The 23,800-nt window shown below is 38.8% G+C and overlaps 1 protein-coding gene across 5 annotated transcripts in view; it reads left to right on the top strand.

Annotated features, from left to right (window-relative positions):
- dsd (attractin-like protein dsd) overlaps nucleotides 1–23,800 on the top strand; it is a 391,073-nt gene that overhangs the window by 106,454 nt on the left and 260,819 nt on the right. For all 5 annotated transcript variants that reach the window (XM_067153649.2, XM_067153648.2, XM_067153647.2 and 2 more), the window contains exons 10-11: nucleotides 8,989–9,288; nucleotides 12,311–12,442. In XM_067153649.2, the coding sequence (XP_067009750.1) occupies nucleotides 8,989–9,288; nucleotides 12,311–12,442 (432 nt within the window). The remainder of the gene's footprint in view (nucleotides 1–8,988; nucleotides 9,289–12,310; nucleotides 12,443–23,800) is intronic.

Below are 23,800 nucleotides of genomic sequence, written 5' to 3'. Positions count from 1 at the left end.
TTGTACCACACAACTTCTGCAGAATGTTGTTACAACTCCTAATCTTTGCTGCTGTATTTACTAGATGTTGCCTGAAGGAGTGTGTCTGATCTAATGTTATACCTAAGTACTTTGGGTAATTATTGTGTCTGAGGAACTTACCGTTAAAAGACACTTTGAGAGTACAGTTTGCCATTTTGTTATTTAGATAAAAGCAGGACACCTCAGTTTTGCTGGTGTTTGGTTGGAGTCTCCATTTCCGAAAAAAGTCACTGAGAATGGAAAGGTCATCAGTTAAAATGTTCTATGTTTCTTTCAGGTTACTATGACTTGTTGCTAAAGCTATATCATCAGCATAGCAAAATTTTCTAGATTTTGTTGGTGGCAAATGTGATTCATACGGATTGAACAGGAGAGGAGCCAAGACTGATCCTTGAGGGAGACCATTGTTCAATCTCCTCAGGTTGCTAGTCCTATTCCCTAGAACAACCTAAAAGAATCTATTATTAAGCATGTTTCCAATTGTACCGTGATTTTGCATTGTAATACCCGAAGAAGTTTATACAGCAGCCCTTCTCTCCAAACCGTGTATACTGTTGCTTCACGTCCGTAAGTTAAACCTTAAAAAGCCCTGCACGTGACCCCTGGATGGTGCTAAGGAAGCAACAACATTGGCTGCTGGACCTATCTTCTAAAGATCTCCCAGCAAATATGCAAACTGTACGAAGTAATATTTGTGAAGATCGGCGAATAGAGATTTAGGAAATTGTTTTAGTTGTAGGAATAAGTTACACAAGTGTTCAAATCATCATCTGAGATGAACTCCATTTCAGAAAATTCCAGGTGTTCCCCTTATCTCCTCAAGCAGGAACAAAGAAGGAGGGGATTTCTTGCATCGTATTGTGACTTGGGTGAATCATTACACCCCAGAGTCAGAGCAAGCAAGCATGGAGTGGCGGCAAAGAGACAAAGCAGGTCCAGTCAAGTCCAAAACACACCCATCTGCTGGAAAGGTGCTTGCAACTGTTTTCTGGGACTCTGTGGACGTTTTTCTGGTGGATTTTCTTCACAAACATAGGACATTACAAGATATTAGAATCATTCCGTATTGACGGTTTTCAGTTTACAATGGCGAAAAATGAAAGTATCCTCCTATTCAATACATCATATATTCCGTCATTAGACGGAGTAAACAAGTTCAGACATGTTTCGGCTCGTTTGAGCCATCTTCAGTGAAAAAATTAGGGGGGTTGGAATAATTATTTACATAATATGAGTTGAAAAAATGCTAAAAAAAACATAATGAAAGCGTAAATGAAAAAACAAACAAAAGAGAGCCTAGACGGAAACAAAATAGCACAAATATACAATATTTACATCAATATGCAGAGCAAAACAACTTATTGCGACAAAATTCAGTGAAACAGGTGTTAATTTGAAATAATAATTGATACTAAAAACTGCATTAACCTAAGAAACAAGGGAATGAGAAAACAAATGATGCAGATGGAAATGAATAATAGTAGCACATGGTGGGGTTGTGGACCTCATAGTTTACAAATTATTAGTTTATAAAAATGACAAAACAGTTTGAAATCGCTGTCAAAATCCTAGTGGAAACCCATCACATCAAAATGGTCAGGAGGAGAGCGGGAGCAAACATTTTGAGAGAAACCAAGCCTGAATTAACCTGCAGGCGAAAAGCCTGTGATAAGGAGAAAAAACACCTTAAATTTAAGGCTTCAGAAATAGCAGCATTCTTAATATCTTCTCAATCTAGCGGTCCCTTTCTTCATTATTGTTTCATAATATTGGCTGGTGTTTTGCCTTATTATAGAGAAATTATGCCCCAAAAACCAACACAGCTAAAAGAAGTCACCATAAATGGTAATAAAATCAAAATAGTAACTCAGTTTAAATATCTTGGAGAAGTAATAACACATAACTTAAATGAAAAAATCTCAATCCAAGTAAGAACAAATAGATAAGCTAAAGCACAAAAATTAACATGGGATATCTACAAAAAGAAATGTCTATCAATAAATACAAAAATAAAACACTACAACACAGTTATAAAACCAGAAGCTACATATGCAGCAGAAACACTCTTTTACCTGAATAAACAATCAAAGACTGACAGACTTCAGAAAATTGAAAGGAGGATTGGAAGAACCTGTATCAACAAAAAATATCAGAAAGATGGACAGTGGCGGTTAATACCTAACAAAGTCGTGTACAAAGAGCTAGAACCTATTACAGATACTATGCGTAAGAGGAGACTGGGATTCTTTGGACATATCATGAGGATGCAGGACTCGAGACTTCTGAAACAACTAGTACAACACAATCTCGTCTCAAAAAATACCACAACAGGATGTAAATGGATCAGAGAAGTAAGAGAAGATCTGAAGGAAATAGGCCTTACAACAGAAGACACCAAAAATAAGATAAAATTGAATACAAAACTCAAGAATACAAACCTCCGCTTTACCCTTACACAAAACAAACCAACAACACGCACATTTTCAACTGAGGAAAGGGCACGAAGATCGGAGCGTCTGAAGAAGTACTGGGAGGACCGCAAAGCCCGAACAATCCCTTCAAAGAGACCTGAACGACGGACTGACTAAAGTGATCCTATGTGGTCATAAAAGAAGAAGAAGAAGAGGGGTCGGAAGGGCCGCATATAAAATATGAGAAGCTGTGTTAGGTAGAAGACAGATGCATAGTAAATTGCAGTAATCTAGTGGAAACCGTCAATGAAGTTCTAATCTGTAATGGAAAAAATGAGGTTGTATGAGAAACATGGGTTGATAAGTAAGAAGTGTGGAATGGTTGTGAAGAAAGCTTAAACTTACGGTGTGCACCGCCACTTGAGAGGACAACCACCTACTGCACAGATTAGAACTTCATTGACGGTTTCCACTAGATTACTGCAATTTACTATGCATCTGTCTTCTACCTAACACAGCTTCTCATATTTTATATGCGGCCCTTCCGACCCGTCTATAATAAGGCAAAACACCAGCCAACATTATGAAACAATAATGAAGAAAGGGACCGCTAGATTGAGAAGATATTAAGAATGCTGCTATTTCTGAAGCCTTAAATTTAAGGTGTTTTTTCTCCTTATCACAGGCTTTTCGCCTGCAGGTTAATTCAGGCTTGGTTTCTCTCAAAATGTTTGCTCCCGCTCTCCTCCTGACCATTTTGATGTGATGGGTTTCCACTAGGATTTTGACAGCGATTTCAAACTGTTTTGTCGTTTTTATAAACTAATAATTTGTAAACTATGAGGTCCACAACCCCACCATGTGCTACTATTATTCATTTCCATCTGCATCATTTGTTTTCTCATTCCCTTGTTTCTTAGGTTAATGCAGTTTTTAGTATCAATTATTATTTCAAATTAACACCTGTTTCACTGAATTTTGTCGCAATAAGTTGTTTTGCTCTGCATATTGATGTAAATATTGTATATTTGTGCTATTTTGTTTCCGTCTAGGCTCTCGTTTGTTTGTTTTTTCATTTACGCTTTCATTATGTTTTTTAGCATTTTTTCAACTCATATTATGTAAATAATTATTCCAACCCCCCTAATTTTTTCACTGAAGATGGCTCAAGCGAGCCGAAACATGTCTGAACTTGTTTACTCCGTCTAATGACGGAATATATGATGTATTGAATAGGAGGATACTTTCATTTTTCGCCATTGTAAAGTAAAACATAGGACAATTAATGCAGCCTATTACTGTCAACTTTTGGATGAAGCAAAAGCTGTGTATTGCAACAAGCGACGCTGGAAACCAATCTGAAACATCATTCTTCTCCACGACAATGCAAGGCCGCATACTGTTGCTTTAACATGGGAAAAACTGGGAAATTCACTGGACACCTCTGGAACACACTCCGTACAATCCATATTTATTGCCCTGCGACTTCCATTTGTTTGGACCACGCAAACAGGACCTTGGATGACAGCGGTTCGATGACGATGCAAGTGTAGAAGAGTTTGTGCGCATCTGGCACTGCACACATCCGTCTTCTTTCTATCAGGACGGCATCAAAAACTTAACCAATCCGATGGAGAAAATGTGTATCGAAGGCAGGACACTATGTAGAAAAGTGATCTCTACGTGTGAATTTTTTTGGTTGATGCAGAAATTAAACAATCTTGTTTATTTTTTATCCGCCCTCGTACCTTTCCTTGCATCCTTTCTTTTATGGGGACGTTTATTTATCAATGACGTAGCCACTTGATAATGAATGTGTTGGCAGGTTACCTTAATTTTTTAAAGAGAGTAGTTCGTGAAGAGTTTTCTTCATTGCAGAAGTATCCATTACTTGGTGCTTAACCTCATAAGTCACAACACATTCTGTTGTTTGGCATGTACATTTATCAAGTATTAGATGGGAGACTGTTGTCTTATAGAAGAAAGAACAGCTTATTCATAATCCAAGGTTGTGAATTTCATTATTGGTTCTGTATTGAATTTAATTGACAAAGTTTTAATCCACATTTCACATTTAACTTTCATTCAGTTTGAGCAATTCATTGTTTGGTGCTCATAGATACAAACATACCGGAATCAATTATACAGTATAGCCAGTATACATAATATAGTCTCTGTCAAATGGTAAATGTTTGGGCCTTGAGGGTCTACTGTACTCAGAGTTGTCCAACGAAGTATTTGTATGTTGTTGCATTATCCCACCCACTTGTTGCACTGTGCTTCGGGGAAAAATATCACTAGTGCCATGCTGATATATTTGTAGCTAATAAAAGTGACCACAACGGAAGCAGCTTCGTCTTTGACACATACTATAGGCTCTGTGCGTACAGCAATGTGCTGCTGGGGGTGGAAATTACGAGAACTAGTTAGGGGAACCTTCATCAGCAGCTGACCATAAGAAGCGGGATTATGTGTGATATTTACATAGGCTACATGTATTCCATCATTTTACTGTGGGCCTCTATCGCTGAGTCCCTTTCTGTTTTTGTCTAAAGCCGTTATTAGAATCAAAGACCACATTCCCTATGTCTTGATGCGGTCATGTTTGTGATGTAGATACACGTCATGATGGATCACATTGGCATGAAGAGTAGAACCTTCTGTCCCTGTACATTCTCTATCCCAAGTTTTGTTTTGTTTTTTACACAGTATATACCTACATATGTTTTTTCAGCTAATTTATTATCCCCCTCCCTTACAATGAATATATCATCCTTCATAGTTTTGGCTTTACTTGGTAAAACGACTATCGGCTGGGTGTAACGTGAAAGCAGAACCCAATAAATAAAGGAGAATAAGTAGAAGAAGAAGAATCATTTTACAGTGCTGTCTTCAGATGATTATTTTTTTAATGTCATAATGTTCGGGCAGCAATATATGCTTTAAGTGCGGCCAGTATCCAGTATTCGGGAGATAGTAGGTTCGAATCCCACTGTCGGCAGCCCTGAAAATGGTTTTCCGTGGTTTCCCATTTTCACACCAGGCAAATGCTGGGGCTGTACCTTAATTAAGGCCACGGCCGATTCCTTCCCACTCCTAGCCCTTTCCTGTCCCATCGTCGCCATAAGACCTATCTGTGTCGGTGTGACGCAAAGCAACTAGCAAAAAAAAATATATGCTTGTTGTTGGCTGCATTAATAGATACTGTGATACAAAGTTTTTCTTCACGACCTCATGAAATGCATTTGAAAAGACAGTGGATCATAGCATTAAATCGCAAGAAGTAATTCGGGATTTATACATCTTACATCTTAATCTTAATAAAAAATAACCATTTTACAAATAGGTTAACAATTAGAAACAAATTATTATAGTAATGTTATATTTGCAATGCAAGCTGCAGTAGGCCATCTTTTTTTAGAGCACACACATCATAATAGATACACATTGTATTGTATTGCCAGAGCCTTAATTATAGCCAGTATAATAATAATAATAATAATAATAATAATAATAATAATAATAATAATAATAATAATAATAATAATAATAACAACAACATACCGTATGTATGTAGGTGGTTTGAAAAGTTCTCGGAATGTACTAGAATTAAGTATCTTACCTCGATGGAAGTGCTTTTATTTTTCAACATAGTCTCCCTGTAGACTAATGCATTTGGTCCAGCGATGTTCCAATGCCTTGATCCCATCTCGAAAATGAGATTCCTCCAGGCCTGTAAAATACCTCTCCAATTCAGCTGTCAGTTCTTCCCTTGTAGAAAATCTCCATCCACCGAGGAAAATTTTCAGCTTGGGGAATAGATGAAAGTCTGATGGTGCCAAATCAGGTGAATAAGGTGGATGTGGCAACAATTCGTACCCCAGTTCATGAAGTTTTGCCATGGCAATAACACTTGTGTGCGGCGGAGTGTTGTCTTGATGAAAGATGACCCTGTCTAGGATGTTTGCATAGTATTGCCCTGTAATTGTTTGGCCAGTAGGAAGATAATCTATCAGCAGAATGCCTTTTGCATCCCAGAAAACTGATGCCATGACCTTTCCGGCCAAATGCACTGCCTTTGCTGTCTTTGGTGGTGGTGAATCACCATGTTTCCACTGCTTTGACTGCTGTTTTGTCTCTGGGGTATAGTAGTGGACCCAAGTTTCATCTGTAGTCACAAACCGGCGCAAAAAATCTTGTTGGTTGCACTGAAAACGGGCCAGACTTCGTTAGGACATTTCCAATCTGGTGCGTTCATTGTCCAATGTCAAGAGCCGCGGCACCCATCTTGCGGATAATTTTTTCATACCCAATTCTTCGGTTAAAATATAATGTACCCATTCAGAAGACATCCCTACAACTTCAGCAATCTCCCGCACTTTCAGTCGACTATCCTCCATGACCATTTTATGCACTTTTGCGGTAAATTCTGGGGTCGTAACACTTTTTGGCCGTCCACTACGCGGATCATCATCCAAGCTCTCCCGAACTCGCTGGTCCACTTGGCAACAGTTGAAAATGAAGGAGCAGAGTCCCTCAGTGTGTTCTGAAAGTCGGCATGAATTTCCTTTTCTTTCATACCTTTCTTTACAAAGTATTTGATTACTGCTCGAATCTCAGTTTTTTTCCATTGTCACAAATTACTACATGGGAACAACAACAGAGTCGTCACTACCACACTCCTGCAGCTAGAGCACTGACACGCCACGTGTTCACTCACAAAGGATGTGTGATTATTGCGCGGGAACCTCATTGCTCTAGTGCTGACATCTAGCGGTGATTCTGAGAACTTTTCAACCCGCCCTCGTACTACAGATCAAAGTGTAAAATTTTATAGTATTCCGGTACAACCTAACGAAATGGACTTGGAAAGGTAGTAGACAAATATAATTACACAAATAGGCCTCCATTATGCAATATCCATAGCTCGCAGAAATACCGTATTTTACATCAGTAACTTCATGTTCTCGTCCCGAGGTGGTGCATTTCTTTTCAAGCACTCCCCTAATGGAAATGAGCTTCATGCACTGTTTTAACCACATACCAACCCTCATGCCAGTCTTAAGTTTCTGGCAGTGTCAGGATTAAAGTCCGGGCCCCTGAGGAAGGCAGCTAGTAGTGCCAATCGTTATATTACAGAGACGGACTTGATTATATTATAAATACAGGCACACAATATAAATAATCACTTATTGGCAACTTTAAGTGATTCTGAACTTTTCTTCTCATGCATAATTTTTGATAGTGTACATGCGGTTTCAATATCAGGAATCTCAATAGGTCCAACATCAAGCTTGAGCTTTTATCAGAAGAAGCTCCTCTACTCTCTTACCCTGTTGTAGTTCTCTTTCCCTACGTTTGAGATGTGAGGTTGAGACCATTCGCACGGTCGTTCAGTACACAAGGTGTCATGTTCTGAGCAAAATGCATAAACAACAGCTGAAATATTCTTACATTTCATGGAAACATTTATTCGCCTTCATGAAATAATGATTGTTACCAAGGCCTTCTTTAGAAAACGGGGCTGTGTTTAAAATTAATTAAAATTAAAATTAATCGCCTTCCATGCAGCATGATATCATATTAGAAATAGACCAAGGATATTTTTCTGAAGACAACCTTGTTGAATGTGTATGTGAACACTTATCTCGTTATCACCACTACTAATACATAAGTTACTATGTTGCCTCTATTGTGAAATGGTAAGATATCTAGTGAACAAATGCTTCTTTTTAATCACATTTGCAGTTGCTATTTCCTGCAAACTGTTTTACTTGCAAATTTATTACATGTCCACTTTCTGCAAGTTTGGAATAATGTGGCCAATTGTTGTTGCATGAAACACTCTGAAATCCCACTGTTATTACTTAGTCGGCCATGGCAGCACGAGGTGTGACGACAGTGGATATGTGCGTGGTGAAACGCAACAACTTACAAGGTTTGCCACTTGCAGCGCAGCGGTGCGTTTCTTCCACCAACGCACGGAGCCTCTAGGAGGTTACCAAAGAGAACTTTGGAGGCATGCCTCAGTATCTGTTCATCTGAGCAGTAAGGAGAGGGGATTGAAGTTGAATATCCCCCTCCCCCCCCCTTTGTTCAAAAACTCCCCATACAGTACCCCAAAGTATGATGGCGAATAGGAGGTAGAATGTTTTTGACTCCAAAGTGTTAAACTGCTTGACGAACTATGTACTTTCGTAGTTCACAGAAACAGAGATTGCACCAGAAGTTCTGAATTAAATAAAATTGGTAAGAAAACAGTATGTTATTTTCATGAGAATTTGAGGAAATTTTCTTGTTAATCTGTGCCTTTTTGACTCCAATATATCCTCAGCACCAGTATTAATGAGATTATTTTAAAAATGGTATTTTTGATACTCATGAGGACATTAATATTGCAATCATCGATTTTTCTGTTTGAATATACTATTTTTTTGCACTTTCAACATACTGATTGATTAGCTTATATTTATAATTTGATATTGTTTGCTATAGCTTCAAGTGTGGGTTCACAATTATTTGTAACATTCCTAAGAAAATATTCTTCTGTTCTCAGGACGTTGTTGTCGGCCGCTCCTTCAGCGCGCTTCCTGCACTCGGCCACGTTTGTGAGTGGTGGGCTGATGCTGGTATTTGGTGGTAACACTCATAATGACACTTCTCACAGCCATGGCGCCAAGTGTTATTCGTCAGATATGTTGTCGTATGATGTTGTCTGTGATCGCTGGGGCACCATCGATATTCCGGGTGATCTTCGCGCTGATCTTGCTCGGTTTGGACATTCAGCGGTTACTTTCGAAGGCTCTCTGTATATTTTTGGAGGCTTTGATGGACAGATGTTATCAGACATGTTGAAGTGAGTATCTGGTTTGTAATTCAGTATGATATATTTGTTAGTCAAATCAGTTAAAATGTAATTAGTTGTCTACATTTAATTAAAACATTTGTAGTCGCTGTGGTAGATTCTCTTTAATTAGAAAACGTCTAGTGAAAGGTAAGCTCTAAATCGCTGTTTTAGTCAACAGTCTGATTACTAATCATACATACCTTCCTCATTAATGGGGAAAAAACTGTTCCATAGAAAATTTTGTAGAATGTGAATGTTTTTGATTTTCTCCTGTTTTATTAAGACTGGCAGTGGCAGACTTGACACTTCTCAAATTGAGAAGATAACTAAACGTATCATCATCATCACATTAAACAAACTGTTGGAAAGCAGTTACAAGGCAACATGCAGTCTAAAAAAAAAAAAAAAAAAAAAGAGAGCACCCACTACATGTATAACAGTGTTGTTCCATCTATTTGATGGTATGGTGTATGCAATTTCCTCCAATACAGTACCTTCAGTGAGAGTATCTCTTTTATTCTTAATTGGTGTCACAGTCTTGTCTGCTTAGTTCTGGCCATGTAGCTGCTAGTTTACATTTGGGATTTGGTTGGTTCAAATCCCCATGCCATGGTTGTTTCCTTCCGGGTCCTAGTCGTCTCGTACCCCATTGTCACCAAAAGATCTGTTTCGTGCGACATAAAACCAATAGAATTTTTTTTTTTTTTCTGCACTCTGGAGTAAACTACTCATAATGTTGTACAGTTGAAACTGGTTAAGGCGTCTCTTTCTAGTGCATATCCCTGGTTATTACGTCATTATTCCAAAGTCCCAATCCATGTCCTATTAAATATATGCTAAATGCAGTAAAACCTTGTTAATTCAAATTCATCGGAACGCAAAAATTGGACTTCAGATTACGTGATTTCAAATTAACCGCCAGCACGTACTTCGGAAATGCCAACCGTTGCGGCGTCACAATATATTCTTAGACCCGTTACTGCATGCGATTAACCTTGATTCACAGTTTAAAGCTCTTAAATGCCATGGAAAAAACTATTTCCAAAATGTATCCAACAAGGTGCATTTACGGTATTCAAATAATGCACTTGGATAACTCACCGGCAAACATAACCTCACGCGATGAAATCAAAAGAAAGAAAACTTGATTCAAAGATGAGGAGAAATCTATACTGGCTCCCCTGTGGAAGTGCTTTTTTTAATGCATTTTAGATGCCTTGTGCTTGCACGGAATGTACCCGATGCCCTTAAAACATCGCGGCTTATCGAACTTTCCTATGACGAGGGGAGAGTCTCTTGCTTCCGTCCATATTACAACAGTACAGTGACTATACTTGTACGATTTCCTGCCATGGCACTTTTAAGACCCATTAATGCATGCAATCACCTTGGAAAATCACAATGGAAAATACTATTTCAGAAATTTGTCCAACAAGGTATATTTACCGGTACATTATTCAAATAATGCACTTGTATAAGACACTGACAAACATAACCTCACGCGACGAAAGGAAGAAAAACACGATTCAAAGCCTAGGAAAATTTGTGCTGGATCCGCTGTGCAAATTCTTTATCTTTTGGATTACTGTACTGTCTGCGTTTTTAGATGCCCTGCACTGGCGTGGAAAGTGCCTGACGCCCTTACAACATCGTGGCTTTTCGAACTTTCCTGTGACAGGAAAAGGCAGTCTCTCGCTTCCGTGTGCACTGCATAGCAACACAGTACATTTCCCAGCTGGCAATTCCCTCCTTTACAACGATAAGTCCGTTTGGCCTCAGCATTTAAAAAAGTAAAACTAACAAACAATGCAGTTTCATTGGCATCAGCATTGACAATATTGTTTGGTGCGTACGAATTGATTGTAGGCTATAAGCCACGCTTTTTTTTTGTCAACTGTCGGCATCGCCAGTGTTATTTTACGTTATGAGTCTCATTATGATGGCCGTATTGGAGTACAGAATGTAAAAGTTTCAAACAAATTTATTAAAAAACCACCATTCCAATACTTCACAGTCTTTAAGTTTAAAATACAAATATTACATATATGTTAAAATGGGACATGTTTTGCTTAGGCTTTGTAAGCATCTTTCGCCATACTTAGCCTGACTTAGCTTTAGTGACCGACCGACATCTAACCTGCCAAGTTGGGCTAAGAAGGTCAGCGCTGTACCATGATCGGTCACTTGCTTTCTTGCCTTACGCTGCATGAACCGTCAACGATAGACCCCAAGTGTAAGTGTATGAATTGTAGAGCATAAAAACCTCCACAAAAACGTCAACAATGGTATATACCTATTTCGAACCGGTTGCCCTCTAGAAGCGATTTTATGTTTATAGTTCACGGTAAAAAAAAAACTCCTTCAGATTAAATAAATATTTCAATATTATCCTCAAACTCCTCATTGAAATAAATTGTTGACCTCCTCCACTATTTCATTAGGATTACAATAACCTTGTCAGGACATTATTTGCATGAATGGTTACGAATTTATGACCATTTTAGACTGTAGTGGTAATTCGTTCCCTGTTGTCTGCTAGCAAGTTGCCTCTACCTCGCTGCTAGAGGTGCTTACGTTGCTCCAGCTGTCAAATGGATGAACCTTCCTCGTATTAGAGCTTCGCGACTGTATATATTAGACTGTGATATCGCTTAGCATTGTGCACTGTGCGGAGAGGTAGAATCCACGAATACTGGCGATGTAAAAGTTTCAAACAAATTTATTAAAAAACCACCATTCCATTTCATACCTTTGTAAGCCTTCGGAGTGCAGTGTGCCATCGTAATAATTTCATTGAAGTTGGTCAGAACAAAGATCTAAGGAGTATCCCGGATGCAATGTGCGTCTGTTTGTGCCTCCAGGGAGTGCGAGAAGGGGTTGGAGGTCAGTGATCCACAGCCTGACCCAGGAGCTCCCCAGATAATGGTGATGAAGAAGAAGAATGATATAAACTCTTATACACACAAAATTCTTGTCAAAAGCAGTTTTATGATGATTTTAATAATTTCATTAACAATTGCTTTGTTTTCAGGTATACTCCAGGCAAGTGCTACGGTTTGACGAATGCCACAGCGTGCCTCAACACTCGGCCAGGTGTGAAGTGTGTGTGGGAGAAAGTGAAGAACAAGTGTGTTCCTATTGCTGAAGTTTCACCAGATGCTGTGTAAGTATGCTTTTAATGTGTTTTGGTGACATTGAGAAGGAACAGAGATGAGATAGTCACCATAGTACTAAAGAAGAGTTGTCAAATTCTGATTCACTATCCTAATCCTCACCTCTATAGGTTGTTTGAAATTTTATATCATATTAATTTTTATTGTTTTAGTCATGGGGTATACTGAGTCCATTGGGGCTACCTCCATTAGGAGGTAGTTTTGTATATATAAAAAAAAAAAAAAAAAAAAAAAAAATTGATGACACCATGCCAGTACTACTACTGCTATTACCTTCAACCTTTTTGACTGGGATTTAAACTGCAAAATACTACTGTGTTTAAGCAAATAATCCTCCCCACCAAATAATCCCTACTCTCCAATTTTAGGACGGGTGATTTAAAAAAATAAATTGAAATAAAGTAATTTTGATTTCTTTTATTAGAAAAAGTCAATAAGACTTGTATAAAAATTATAAACAGTCCATGAATCAGCAAAGTAGAGGAGTCATATGAAACAAAAACATCATATAATCACAGGAATAGAACCAGCTTTTGGGTGGTTAGGCCGTGTGCATTATGCAGAGTTTCGTCCAGGCGTGCCATTTGGACTCATCAGCTGGAATGGCACGCCCCTCCAGGACTCTGCTTAGCAGTGGCAGACCAAACTGTGTAGCCCCGCCGTGTTCAAGACAATTTTGCTGGGGACAAGGAAATGGAATGGGTTAAATGAGAAAATGTACTATTGAATACAGAAATAAAAACTATCCAACAGGGAAATCGGAACACTTCATTTGTTTTTTTCATCACAGATGAGTTTTAAGTCATGTATGTGACGGTGCAGTGAAATCTATATACAGTAGAACCTCGATAATTCGAAATCGGTTAATTCAAAATCCTGCCTAATTCGAAGAAGCTCTCGTTCCCGGAAACATGAGATACAGTTTTGCATGTATTTAAATTGTTTAATTCGAAATACGGATAATTCGTAATTCGAAGTACAATGTTGGTCCCATTACCGAAATTCAGACTTTTAATTCGAAACTGCCTTTACATTTTAAAACAATAGTATGTTACAGAGTAATTTCAACTCGAAATTTATCCGCTCCGCGTCATAGTAGAACGTGCGTTCCGGAACGTGGAGGGGTAGCTTTCCGCACTTACACTCACTTCGGTGGGTCTACAGTGCGCTTCATGATTGCTAAGTTGAATGAAATCTGAATTCTTTTGTGTTCAACCTTTTAAGGAACGCCGTAATATCACGCAACATGCAGTGTGTGGGGAAAATAGAATCTGCGAACACTGGCGATGCCGACAGTTGACGAAAAACGTGGCAAATATAATAAATTCGTAGGCACCGAACAATATTGACATTGCCGGTGAAACTGGATTGCTTTATTTTAATGCGAGCCCAATCGGTCTTATGGTATTAAAGGAGAAATTGCCAACCGGGAAATCGTAGTGTGAGGGATGGGGGTCATAGTAGTGCATTGCAATGCACATGGAAGCGAGATACTTTATCCCCTCGTCATAGGAAACTTCGATAAGCCACAATGTTTTAAGAGCGTCGGGCACTTTCCATGACAGTACAAAGCATCTATAATAAAAATGCAAACAGTAAAGAAATCCAAAAAATAATGCATTTGCACAGGGGAACCAGCATAATTTATCCTCGTCTTTGAATTGTGCATTTTTTTTCTCTTTCATTGCATGAGGTTATGTTTGTCAGTGATTTATCCAAGTGAATTATTTGAACATTGTAAATGCACCTTGTTGGATACATTTCGGAAATAGTTTTTTCCATGGCATTTGAAAGGTTTAAACTGTGAATCGAGGTGATTGCATGTATTAATGTGTCTTAGAATACTTTGTGACGCGGCAAGTGTTTACATTTCTGAAGTACGAGAGAAGTGCCATAGCGGGAAATTGTACAAGGATAGAGTCATAGGAAAGTTCGATTTTAAGGGCATCGGGTATTTTCTGTGTAAATACAAGGCATCTAAAATGCATACAGTATAGTAATCCAATTAATAAAGCACTTGCACATGGGAGCGAGCATAGATTTCTCCTCGTCTTTGAATCGTGCTTTTTTTTTCTTTCTTTCGTTGGGTGAGGTTATGTTTACCAGTGAGATATCCGAGTGCATTATTTGAATACTGTAAATGAACCTTCTTGGATACATTTTGGAAATAGTTCTTTTTTCATGGCATTTGCAAGGTATAAACTGTGAATCAAGGTTAAATGCATGCAGTAACGGGCCTTAGAATATTTTGTAACGCGGCAAGGGTTGGTACTTCTGAATTGCGAATTGGCGGTTAATTCGAAATCACGTAATTCCAAGTCCGATTTTTGAGTCCCAAGGAATTCGAATTAACGAGGTTTTACTGTATACTGTTTCTAAAGATGAGAGGAGATTATTAAAACGTGTGAAAAAGCTGAGAGAATGAGAACACCTTTTCCACTTTCGCTTATAAAATAATTAGTGTGTTGAAAGGTGTGAAGAATATCAGACACCGGGGCCCATGAAAGTATCAGTGTATTACCGTATTTACGTGAATAATCCCCGCATATATTTTTTAAAAAATTTTGACGCACGAAATTGGGGCACGGGTTTTATTTGCGTCAAGGTCGCCAACACGCTCCTGGCTCACCTAGCTTTCAATGCTGAGTGTACAGTTATGCTTTGTGCAACCATAGATGGAAGAAAATTGTCCCCATATGTCATATTTAAACTGAAAACAATTCAGACTTTTAATTCTAAACTGACTTTCTTCTTCTTCTTCTTCTTCTTCTTCTTCTTCTTCTTCTTCTTCTTCTTCTTCGTTTTGCCTCATGACTGAGGCGTCGTGACTGTCATAATATTCAGCCCTCTAGCCGATGAACCATACTCCGCCATTCTTCCCTATCTAAAGCTTTCAATGTGGTTACTCTGAGAGAACACTGTAAGGGGCCATTCACCATGTCAATCCATCGCGTTGGTATTCGTCCTCGTTGTCTGGTTCCCTGGACTTTGCCCTCAACAATCAGCTTTTGTAGACTACCATCTCGGCGCATTATATGTCCAAAGTAGCGTACAATTCGTTGAGAGACCTTACACGATAGACGAACTTTTATCTGAAGTTGGTTCAGGATTGATGTGTTCGTGCGATGAGCTGTCCAAGGAATCCTTAACATTTTCCTCCAGCACCACATTTCAAAGCTTTCTATCCGTTCACGATCACGTTTGAGGATGGTCCACGTCTCTGCGCCATACAAGAAGACTGAGAAGACTAGAGATTCAATGAGCTTCTTTTTTGTCTTAATGGTGATGTTGTTATCTTTCCAGATCTTCCGCAGACGGATCATTGCTACCTTTGCTATTTCAATTCTGCGCTTTATTTCATCTTTGGAACCACCACAATTGGATAGTAAGGAGCCTAGGTATACATACTGATGTACATTTTTTTAAATAGTACCGTATTTTACAGAGTAAGTTAAATTCAAAATTGCTCTGCCTCACGATAGAACGCGTCTTCCGGAACGTGCAGGGGTAGCTTTCTGCACTTTCACTCACTTCGGTGTGTCTATAGTGTGTTTCATAGTTGAAAATAGAGTGAAATCGTAATTCTTTTGTATTCACCGTTTTAAGGAACGCCTCAATATCACATAGCAGGCAGTACGCGGAAAAGCAGAATCTGTGAAAACTGGCGAGGGTTGGCATTTCTGAATTACAAGATGGCTGTTAATTCAAAATCACGTAATTGGAAGTCCGATTTCTGTATTACAAAGACTTTGAATTATCGAGGTTTTACTGTATCGCAAAACTAACATTAGATTTTGCTGGTGTGTCTATTTCAAGTGTTTACATTGCACGAAAAAATTACCCACCACCGGTCGTTTTACCTTCCAGTAGAAAGAGACCCCATGTGAGACTGAGAAGTGTTTTAGACGTGGAGTGTGATAAACTTGTAGGGCGGTTTCCTATCTTCGACTGCGCAGTGAGAGACAGAAGTATGAAGTGCGGTGATGCCAGTTTGTCTACTCATAACAGCACGAAAGTGTAAACATTTCTTCATTCTGTTATATCTTTAATTCCAAAGCGATGGCCTACCGTATTTACTCGTGTATTAGGCTAGACCCCTCCTGGCTTTTTGAGATGAGGAAAATGAAAAAAATAAATCTCGCATATAAGATCTCCAACGTAATTCATCAGAGAGGAACAATGATTCTGCTTCGAAGTGGGTACAAGTCTTATTGCAGTTCTGATGACATCACACAAATTTGTGAATAGTTTCGTCCATACGACTTACGCAATGATATTGCGTCGAATCCATGCGGTACATCTGTGTTTCATAGTTAAGAAATGTCCGCTTCCATAGTGTAGGTCTACTGCAGCTCTGATGACATCGCACAAATAGGTGTCCAACCCGTGCATTGCAAGCATGCATCAGTCATGCTATATGTCCGTGTTTTGTAGATAATTATGTCTGCCAGCATAATGGTTAGCACAATTTGTTGTTCTCAGGAGTCTGACTTCGATTCCCGGTACCGTACTGCTAAAGATTTACAAATGGCAGGAAGGTTGATATGCGGTAAAAGCGGTACATGTAACTCCCCTACACTGGAGGTATGTCTAAAATGAGCTGTGCCACCTCGAGATGAGGAAACGAGTTTATTTTAGTTGAGAAATATTCGCTGTTGTTGCTATTTATACAGCAGGCGAGATCATTAACAAAGTGTTTGTTTAATATCTTGTAACTCGGGCCAATATAGGTATGTGTTTGGAGAGAAGTAAGTTTAAAACGTTATAAAAGCTATCCAATTAAAACGATTGTTTTACTTGCCAACGTGCCTAAAAATAATCATAATAATTTTATGTCCCCATGTACTTTAAACGATTTTCAGAGACGCCAAACAAAACATGCTAGGGTATGCATTAATAAAAAAAGAGACAACGAACGTACGGAATTAAACATTATGATAATAAAATGCATTACCGCCACACCTATAGATATCCATAAATGCTGTATATTTTCCTGAGAACAAGCATGAAATGTAGGCTACTTAAAAATAGGGTCTGTGTTTCAACAGCCGCAGTTATCAAAAGAATGTTTCCAGTTACTATGTATTACATTCGGAAGTACAACTCGTAACATACACTAGTTATCAGCTGATGGTTTGGCATGCCGGCATGCCTTCTACAGCACGGCTTTATTCGGAAGGAGTGACTTCTGGCCTTCTGCTACATATACACCAACCGGGAATATCAAAGACCATCTCCAGGAACCATTTGGGAATAGATTCCCACTGTTTAGACTGTATAGTCGGGAACAAAGTTATTTTTAAAAGGTTCAAAAAGATGGGACCTCGTATGCTCTTGATTGCTCAAAGAGAATGAAGCATGGCTGACGCGACTGACGAGATGGCAGTGAAAGTGAAGGTGACGTCACTTGAATTGCCGACACGCCGGTAGCAAGGTTTGGTCACACGAAGAGGATGCCAGTTAACAGAACTGCAAGGAAGGAATTTAACAGAAAAGTAGAAGGAAGAAGACCTGTGAGAAGGCTATGGAGGAAATGGATAGATGTAGTTAAGAACGATGTACTGCTGAGAGGTCATGATTGGGACAAGTTGGTGGAGGAGGAATGGTACAAGGACAGGATGAGATGGAGGAGGCTCATATACCACACCCGGGAAACTGGAGATGGTTTAGGATGATGAATCCATAGATAGGCTATCCCGCGATAAATATTCGCTACCCTTCACCGTACCACTCAACAAACAATAAATTTCTAACTTCTGACTGGAATGCAAAATAAAAGTGCAAACAGGCTCACTGGGTTATTCAGCAATCTCATTGCTAACTGGCAAACAAAATTGAACTTTCTTGATGCTAACGGGTTGCTACCTGGAGGTGCACCTTCAGGGAGCAACCCCCTAAAATTCAGGAATTCAAGGCCCTTTCCTGTTTGCGTGCAACTTTTCCCGCCAGACTTCTGTGGCTAGGGCTCTTATCTGTGTATCATGTTCCTTTTCCAACAGATGACTGAACATTTTCCAGGCTAGGAAAATTGTGATCATAATAAATGGCAATAATGAAAATTTGTGACGGATTAAAAGAGGTATTTTTAATATAGATTTAATACTATGCGAATTGGGACTCTGAATACGACGTACTAAGCGGGAAAACATGTTAATGAGGAATGCACTAATTAGATTTCACTGTGAAAAATTAGGCAATACCAAAACCAAACCAAACCTCACGGCACTTAATGCCCTTGAAAGGGTTCTGGCCTGCCCAGCAACCGCTGCTCAGCCTGAAGGCCTGCAGATTACGAGGGGCCGCGTGGTCCGCATGATGCATCCTCTCGGCCTTTATTCTGGGCTTTCGAAACCGGGGCCGCCATCTCACCGTTGGATAGCTCCTCAATTCTAATCACATAGGCTGGGTGGACCTCGAACCAGCCTTCAGGTCGGGAGAAAAATCCCTGACCTGGCTGGGAATCGAACTGGGGCCTCCGGGCGAGAGGCAGGCACGCAACCCCTACACTACGGGGCCGGCATTAGGCAATACCAGTATAATTATTTGTATTGGTGGTGTCCTTGATGTATTACTTTCTTGAGTATCCACGGATATGAATGACTAATCCAATCTTAGTTTTGAATATTTGTTTCACTGTGCACAGTAAAATTGTCTGCTGTTATTATAGGAGTACACATACGATGACTTCAGCCTACAGTAGTTGCTTTGAGATGGTGCTTTGCATCAAGAAACTGAAGATGTATCTGTCCATAGGTTTGGACACCTACCTCAATCTCCTCATGCCACTGTGGCCTTGGTTATGCATGTCTCCCCCTGATATGCTGCATGACGTCAGGTGTCGCTTCAGAATGTCTTGTAACGTAGGAACTGACCATCAACTTTATGTTTACCACTCTGAATTCTAAGTAGAAGACAGATTTTTGATACTCTAATACCTTATTTTCTCGCGTAATTAACACACTTTTTTGATGAAAAATACAGGCAGAAACTTCGGGGTGCGTAAATTATTCGAGGAAATCAGATATTAAAAAAATTATTTACAATTATTTACATTTAAAAGATACATCAAATTTAACACACACACAATTGGTTCAACTCATTTGCTGTTAATTGTAATTTGGCGTAAACTTGCGGTGTGAGATTCTTTCTTGAAAAGTCAAATAGCCTACATCAGGTAAGTTGGTCACTTGGGTTTGAAGTACCGACACTGGAAAATATTCTTCCCATTATGAGCTGACAGTATGGCCTGAAGTAAACATGTACAGTAGAAGCCCGCTATTGCGAGTGCGGCATATAACGAGAACTCCGTTATAGCGACGACTTTTTTCTGTCCCTTCAAAATTCCTATATTAAACTGTGTATCGTCCTTCGGTTACAGCGAGAACCCTATCACTGGCGCATCCGCTATTACGAGCGGTTAAGCGCGCGCGCGTTTTCCGTTACCGATATTTATGCACCACAGCGATGATATTGCATGCGATCGATTACCTTCGGCATCGTTTCCTCGCTATGTGCACTAGCGATTTATCTCGTCGACATTCGAAGGCGATGTCTGAGTCGATTAGTAATACCCGTCGACAGCTGTTCCGTAAAGAAAATTCGAAATGAAAGAGGACATATTTTCGTAATAAATGCGTAAATAACGTGTCCGATAACGGTTGTTAAATCGTTAAAAATTAAGGCTGACTAAACGACCGCTTAATTTTGAGGCTAAATACTGAACTTAAGTAAGAATGGGATACACCTCGAGATATGGCAGAGTGCTTAATTGATTTCAGAGGTTAGTTTATATTTTGTTGCGTCTGGTTAAATTACGGAAAGGCTATTATGAAAATTTATGGCGAGAAAGTTATAATTTTTCTGCTGGCACTTGAAGTTTGTTTTCATCATAAGCCTAGTACGATTAAGTTAGGATATGTGACGCTGTTTGAATAAGAAAACTGAAACGTTAGCAACAAAATTCGATCGATCATCTTCGGTACGGTATAGTTTTTTCACTTTGTGAATTTGCGAGCTCTCTTGTTGACATTCAAAGGCGATGTTGGAGTTGATTAGTAATACCCACCGACTGCTGTTCTCTAAAGAAAACTCGAAATGAAAGAGGATAACATGTTTTTGTAATAAATGCGTAAATAACGTGGCCGATAGCAGTTGTTAACTCGTTAAAAATAAAGACTGGAGTAAACGATATCTTAATTTTAATGTTATATACGGAAATTAAGTAAGAATGTGATACACCTCAAGATATGGCAGAGTACCGGTACATCACTGATTTCAGAGGATATTTCATATCTTCTCGCGTTTAGTTACGGCTATTTACATGTAAATTTTTTCACGAAGAGGTTATTTCTCTACATGCATTTCAAATGTGTTTTTATGATAGGCTACATATACGGTTATGTTAAGTGACGCTGTTTGAAGAAGATAGCTGAGGTGTTTGCCACATAAATCTCTGGAGTGATACCGTATTTTTCCGAATCCAAGACTTTTTTTCTCAGAATCGCATGCAAAAACTCAAGGGTTGTTGCATTCGCGGCCTAACAGTAAGTTAATGGATACCACCAACAACTACCGCGGTAACCACGCTGCTTCTTTTCACACGCGCAGAACTCGTTGATAATAAATGACCACCTGTTTACTACACATCGCTAGCTGCGACAACCTGTTGTGCAGTGCCTGTGTGTTTCTCAAATCTGCAGAATGGCATCAAAACATGCGACCCTTCGAATTCTTAGAAAAGCCATGGCTACTCAGTGGCAGAGTCATAATGCGTCTATTGTACTTGACGCTAAGTAAAATTAAGGTTTATAGACAGCAGGAATATTTTCGTGATGGATAGTCGTATTGTAAAGATACGTGGAAAAGGTATTGCCGGCAAATTTTCAACGGGTTCTAGTCAATATTATGATGCCAATTTTAAGTTAATGTTTATTAAACACTCGGAAATGTAGAATAATTGTGGAGCTGCAAGAATATATGGCACAGGCCTAACTAAAGCCAAGTCCTGTTATGTTTGTTTTTATTTTGCTGTGCTCCAGATGATCCATGTATGTATTAGGTAAAATTCCAGACGTGGGGTCTCCCATCCCCAAACACATCTGTTTGTAAATTTTATTGTTGAATGTGAGATAATTGTTGTTCAGAACAAAATTTGATAGATTTATAAACTCTTCTATTTTGCATGTACTTAACTTGCCCTGTTTGGTTAGGTATTACTTGATGATTTCAACGGTTTCTTTAATACGTATGCTTGGATACATATTGGTTACATCATAGGAACACATCCTGTGATGCGATTGTAAGCTGAAACGATTTATTTTTTGCAAAATTCAATTGAACTACTGATCATGGAATTGCTGTTAAATTTGTAATGTTTCTTTAAAAATTGGTGTAAGAATTTTGAGATTTTATAAGTAGGACTTCCTCTACTATTGACAGGCGTATTTGCTTTGTGGATTTTAGGTAGAGCTTTAGCTGTTGGTAATTTATGATTCATGTTGATCAATTTTTGATACTCTTGTTCGTTAATTAAAAAAGTGGAATTTTTAAGTATATTCTGTAGGTTCTTTTGTATTTTGTTTACAGGGTGTCTATTAGTTGTTACGTAATTATTATCCTAGAAAATGCTTCTCTTTTGTTAATGTAATCATGTTTGTTTAAGAGAACTGTAGTTTCACATTTGTCTGCTTTAGTCACTATTACATTACTACAGTAAAACCTCGTTAATTCGAAGTGGTTGGGATTCAAAAATCGGACTTTGAATTACGTGATTTCGAATTAACCGCCAATTCACAATTCAGAAGTACCAACCCTTGACGCGTTACAAAATATTCTAAGGCCCGTTGCTGCATGCAGTTAACCTTGATTCACAGTTTATACCTTTCAAATGCCATGAAAAAAGAACTATTTCCATAATGTATCCAAGAAGGTGCATTTACAGTATTCAAATAATGCACTTGGATATCTCACTGGCAAACATAACCTCACACAACGAACGAAAGAAAGAAAGAAAGAAAGAAAGAAAGAAAGAAAGAAAGAAAGAAAGAAAGAAAAAAAGCATGATTCAGAGACGAGGAGAAATCTATGCTGGCTCCCATGTGCAAGTGCTTTATTCATTGGGTTACTATACTGTATGCATTTTAGATGCCTTGTATTTACACAGAAAGTACCCGATGCCGTTAAAATCGAATTTTACTATGACTCTAGCCTTGAACGGTTTCCCGCCATGGCACTTCTCTCGTACTTCAGAAATGTAAACACTTGCCACGTCACAAAGTATTCTAAGACCCATTAATACATGCAGTCACCTCGATTCACAGTTTAATCCTTTCAAATGCCATGAAAAAAACTATTTTGAAATGTGTCCAACAAGGTGCATTTACAATGTTCAAGATAAATCACTGACAAACATAACATCATGGAACGAAAGAAAAAAAAAAACCAGTTCAAAGACGAGGATAAATTATGCTGGTTCCCCTGTGCAAATGGATTATTTTTTGGATTTCTGTACTGTATGCATTTTTAGATGCTTTGTACTGGCATGGAAAGTGCCCAACACCGTTAAAACATTGTGGCTTATCGAACTTTCCTATGACGAGGGGATAAAGTTTCTTGCTTCCGTGTGCATTGCAACGCACTACAATGACCCCCATCCAGTGTTGCCAACTGTACATCCTAAAATATCACTAAATTCGTTGATGAAAGTCTCTAAAGTAGCCAAATTTTTGTCAAAGTCACTAAGAAAAGTCGCTGACATAAAATTACCAGTAAACATGAATAAAATGGACGTACCTATGCTGAAAAAAAATTCCATCATCATCGTCTTCCATTTCCTCCTCAGCAAACGATGTAGCCTGTGAAGTGGAAGGTTGCTGAGCTGTTGATGGAGCAGGTAATAGTTCAGCCGTTGTTGCATAAGCATTTTTAGTTCCTATCTTCTTGACGACCTTCGCTGGAATTTCGTAGGAATGGCAGGTTTTTTCTAGGCACTTAAGCGCATTCCTGATGTTCAAGATGGATGCTGCTGTTTTGACTTTCATTCTGTTTCTCACTTTAGATTTCACAATACCAAGTTTACTAAAGAGCTTTTCTACTTCGGCATTTGAATGCGGGAGAGCCAAAATTTTCATAGCAAAAGTAGCTAGTTCCCTGAAGGGATTTTGTCCTGCCAAATCACTATACTGTAACACCTCTACCCAGAAATCTATGGTATTTGAAACGTTTCCATTTTATTGCGTTTAAATTACACCACTGATTCTCCATGTGATGTGTATCTGAGACGCTACAACCCATATCTTCCGCTAACTCAAATATTACGTTTTTGACAACATTCAGACAGTTTTTAATAG

This window comes from Anabrus simplex, chromosome 9 (assembly GCF_040414725.1).
Source record: "Anabrus simplex isolate iqAnaSimp1 chromosome 9, ASM4041472v1, whole genome shotgun sequence".
NCBI classification, from domain to species: Eukaryota; Metazoa; Arthropoda; class Insecta; order Orthoptera; family Tettigoniidae; genus Anabrus; species Anabrus simplex.
The sequence above is the reverse complement of the archived record's forward strand: the minus strand, read 5'-3'. Positions and strand labels throughout refer to the sequence as shown.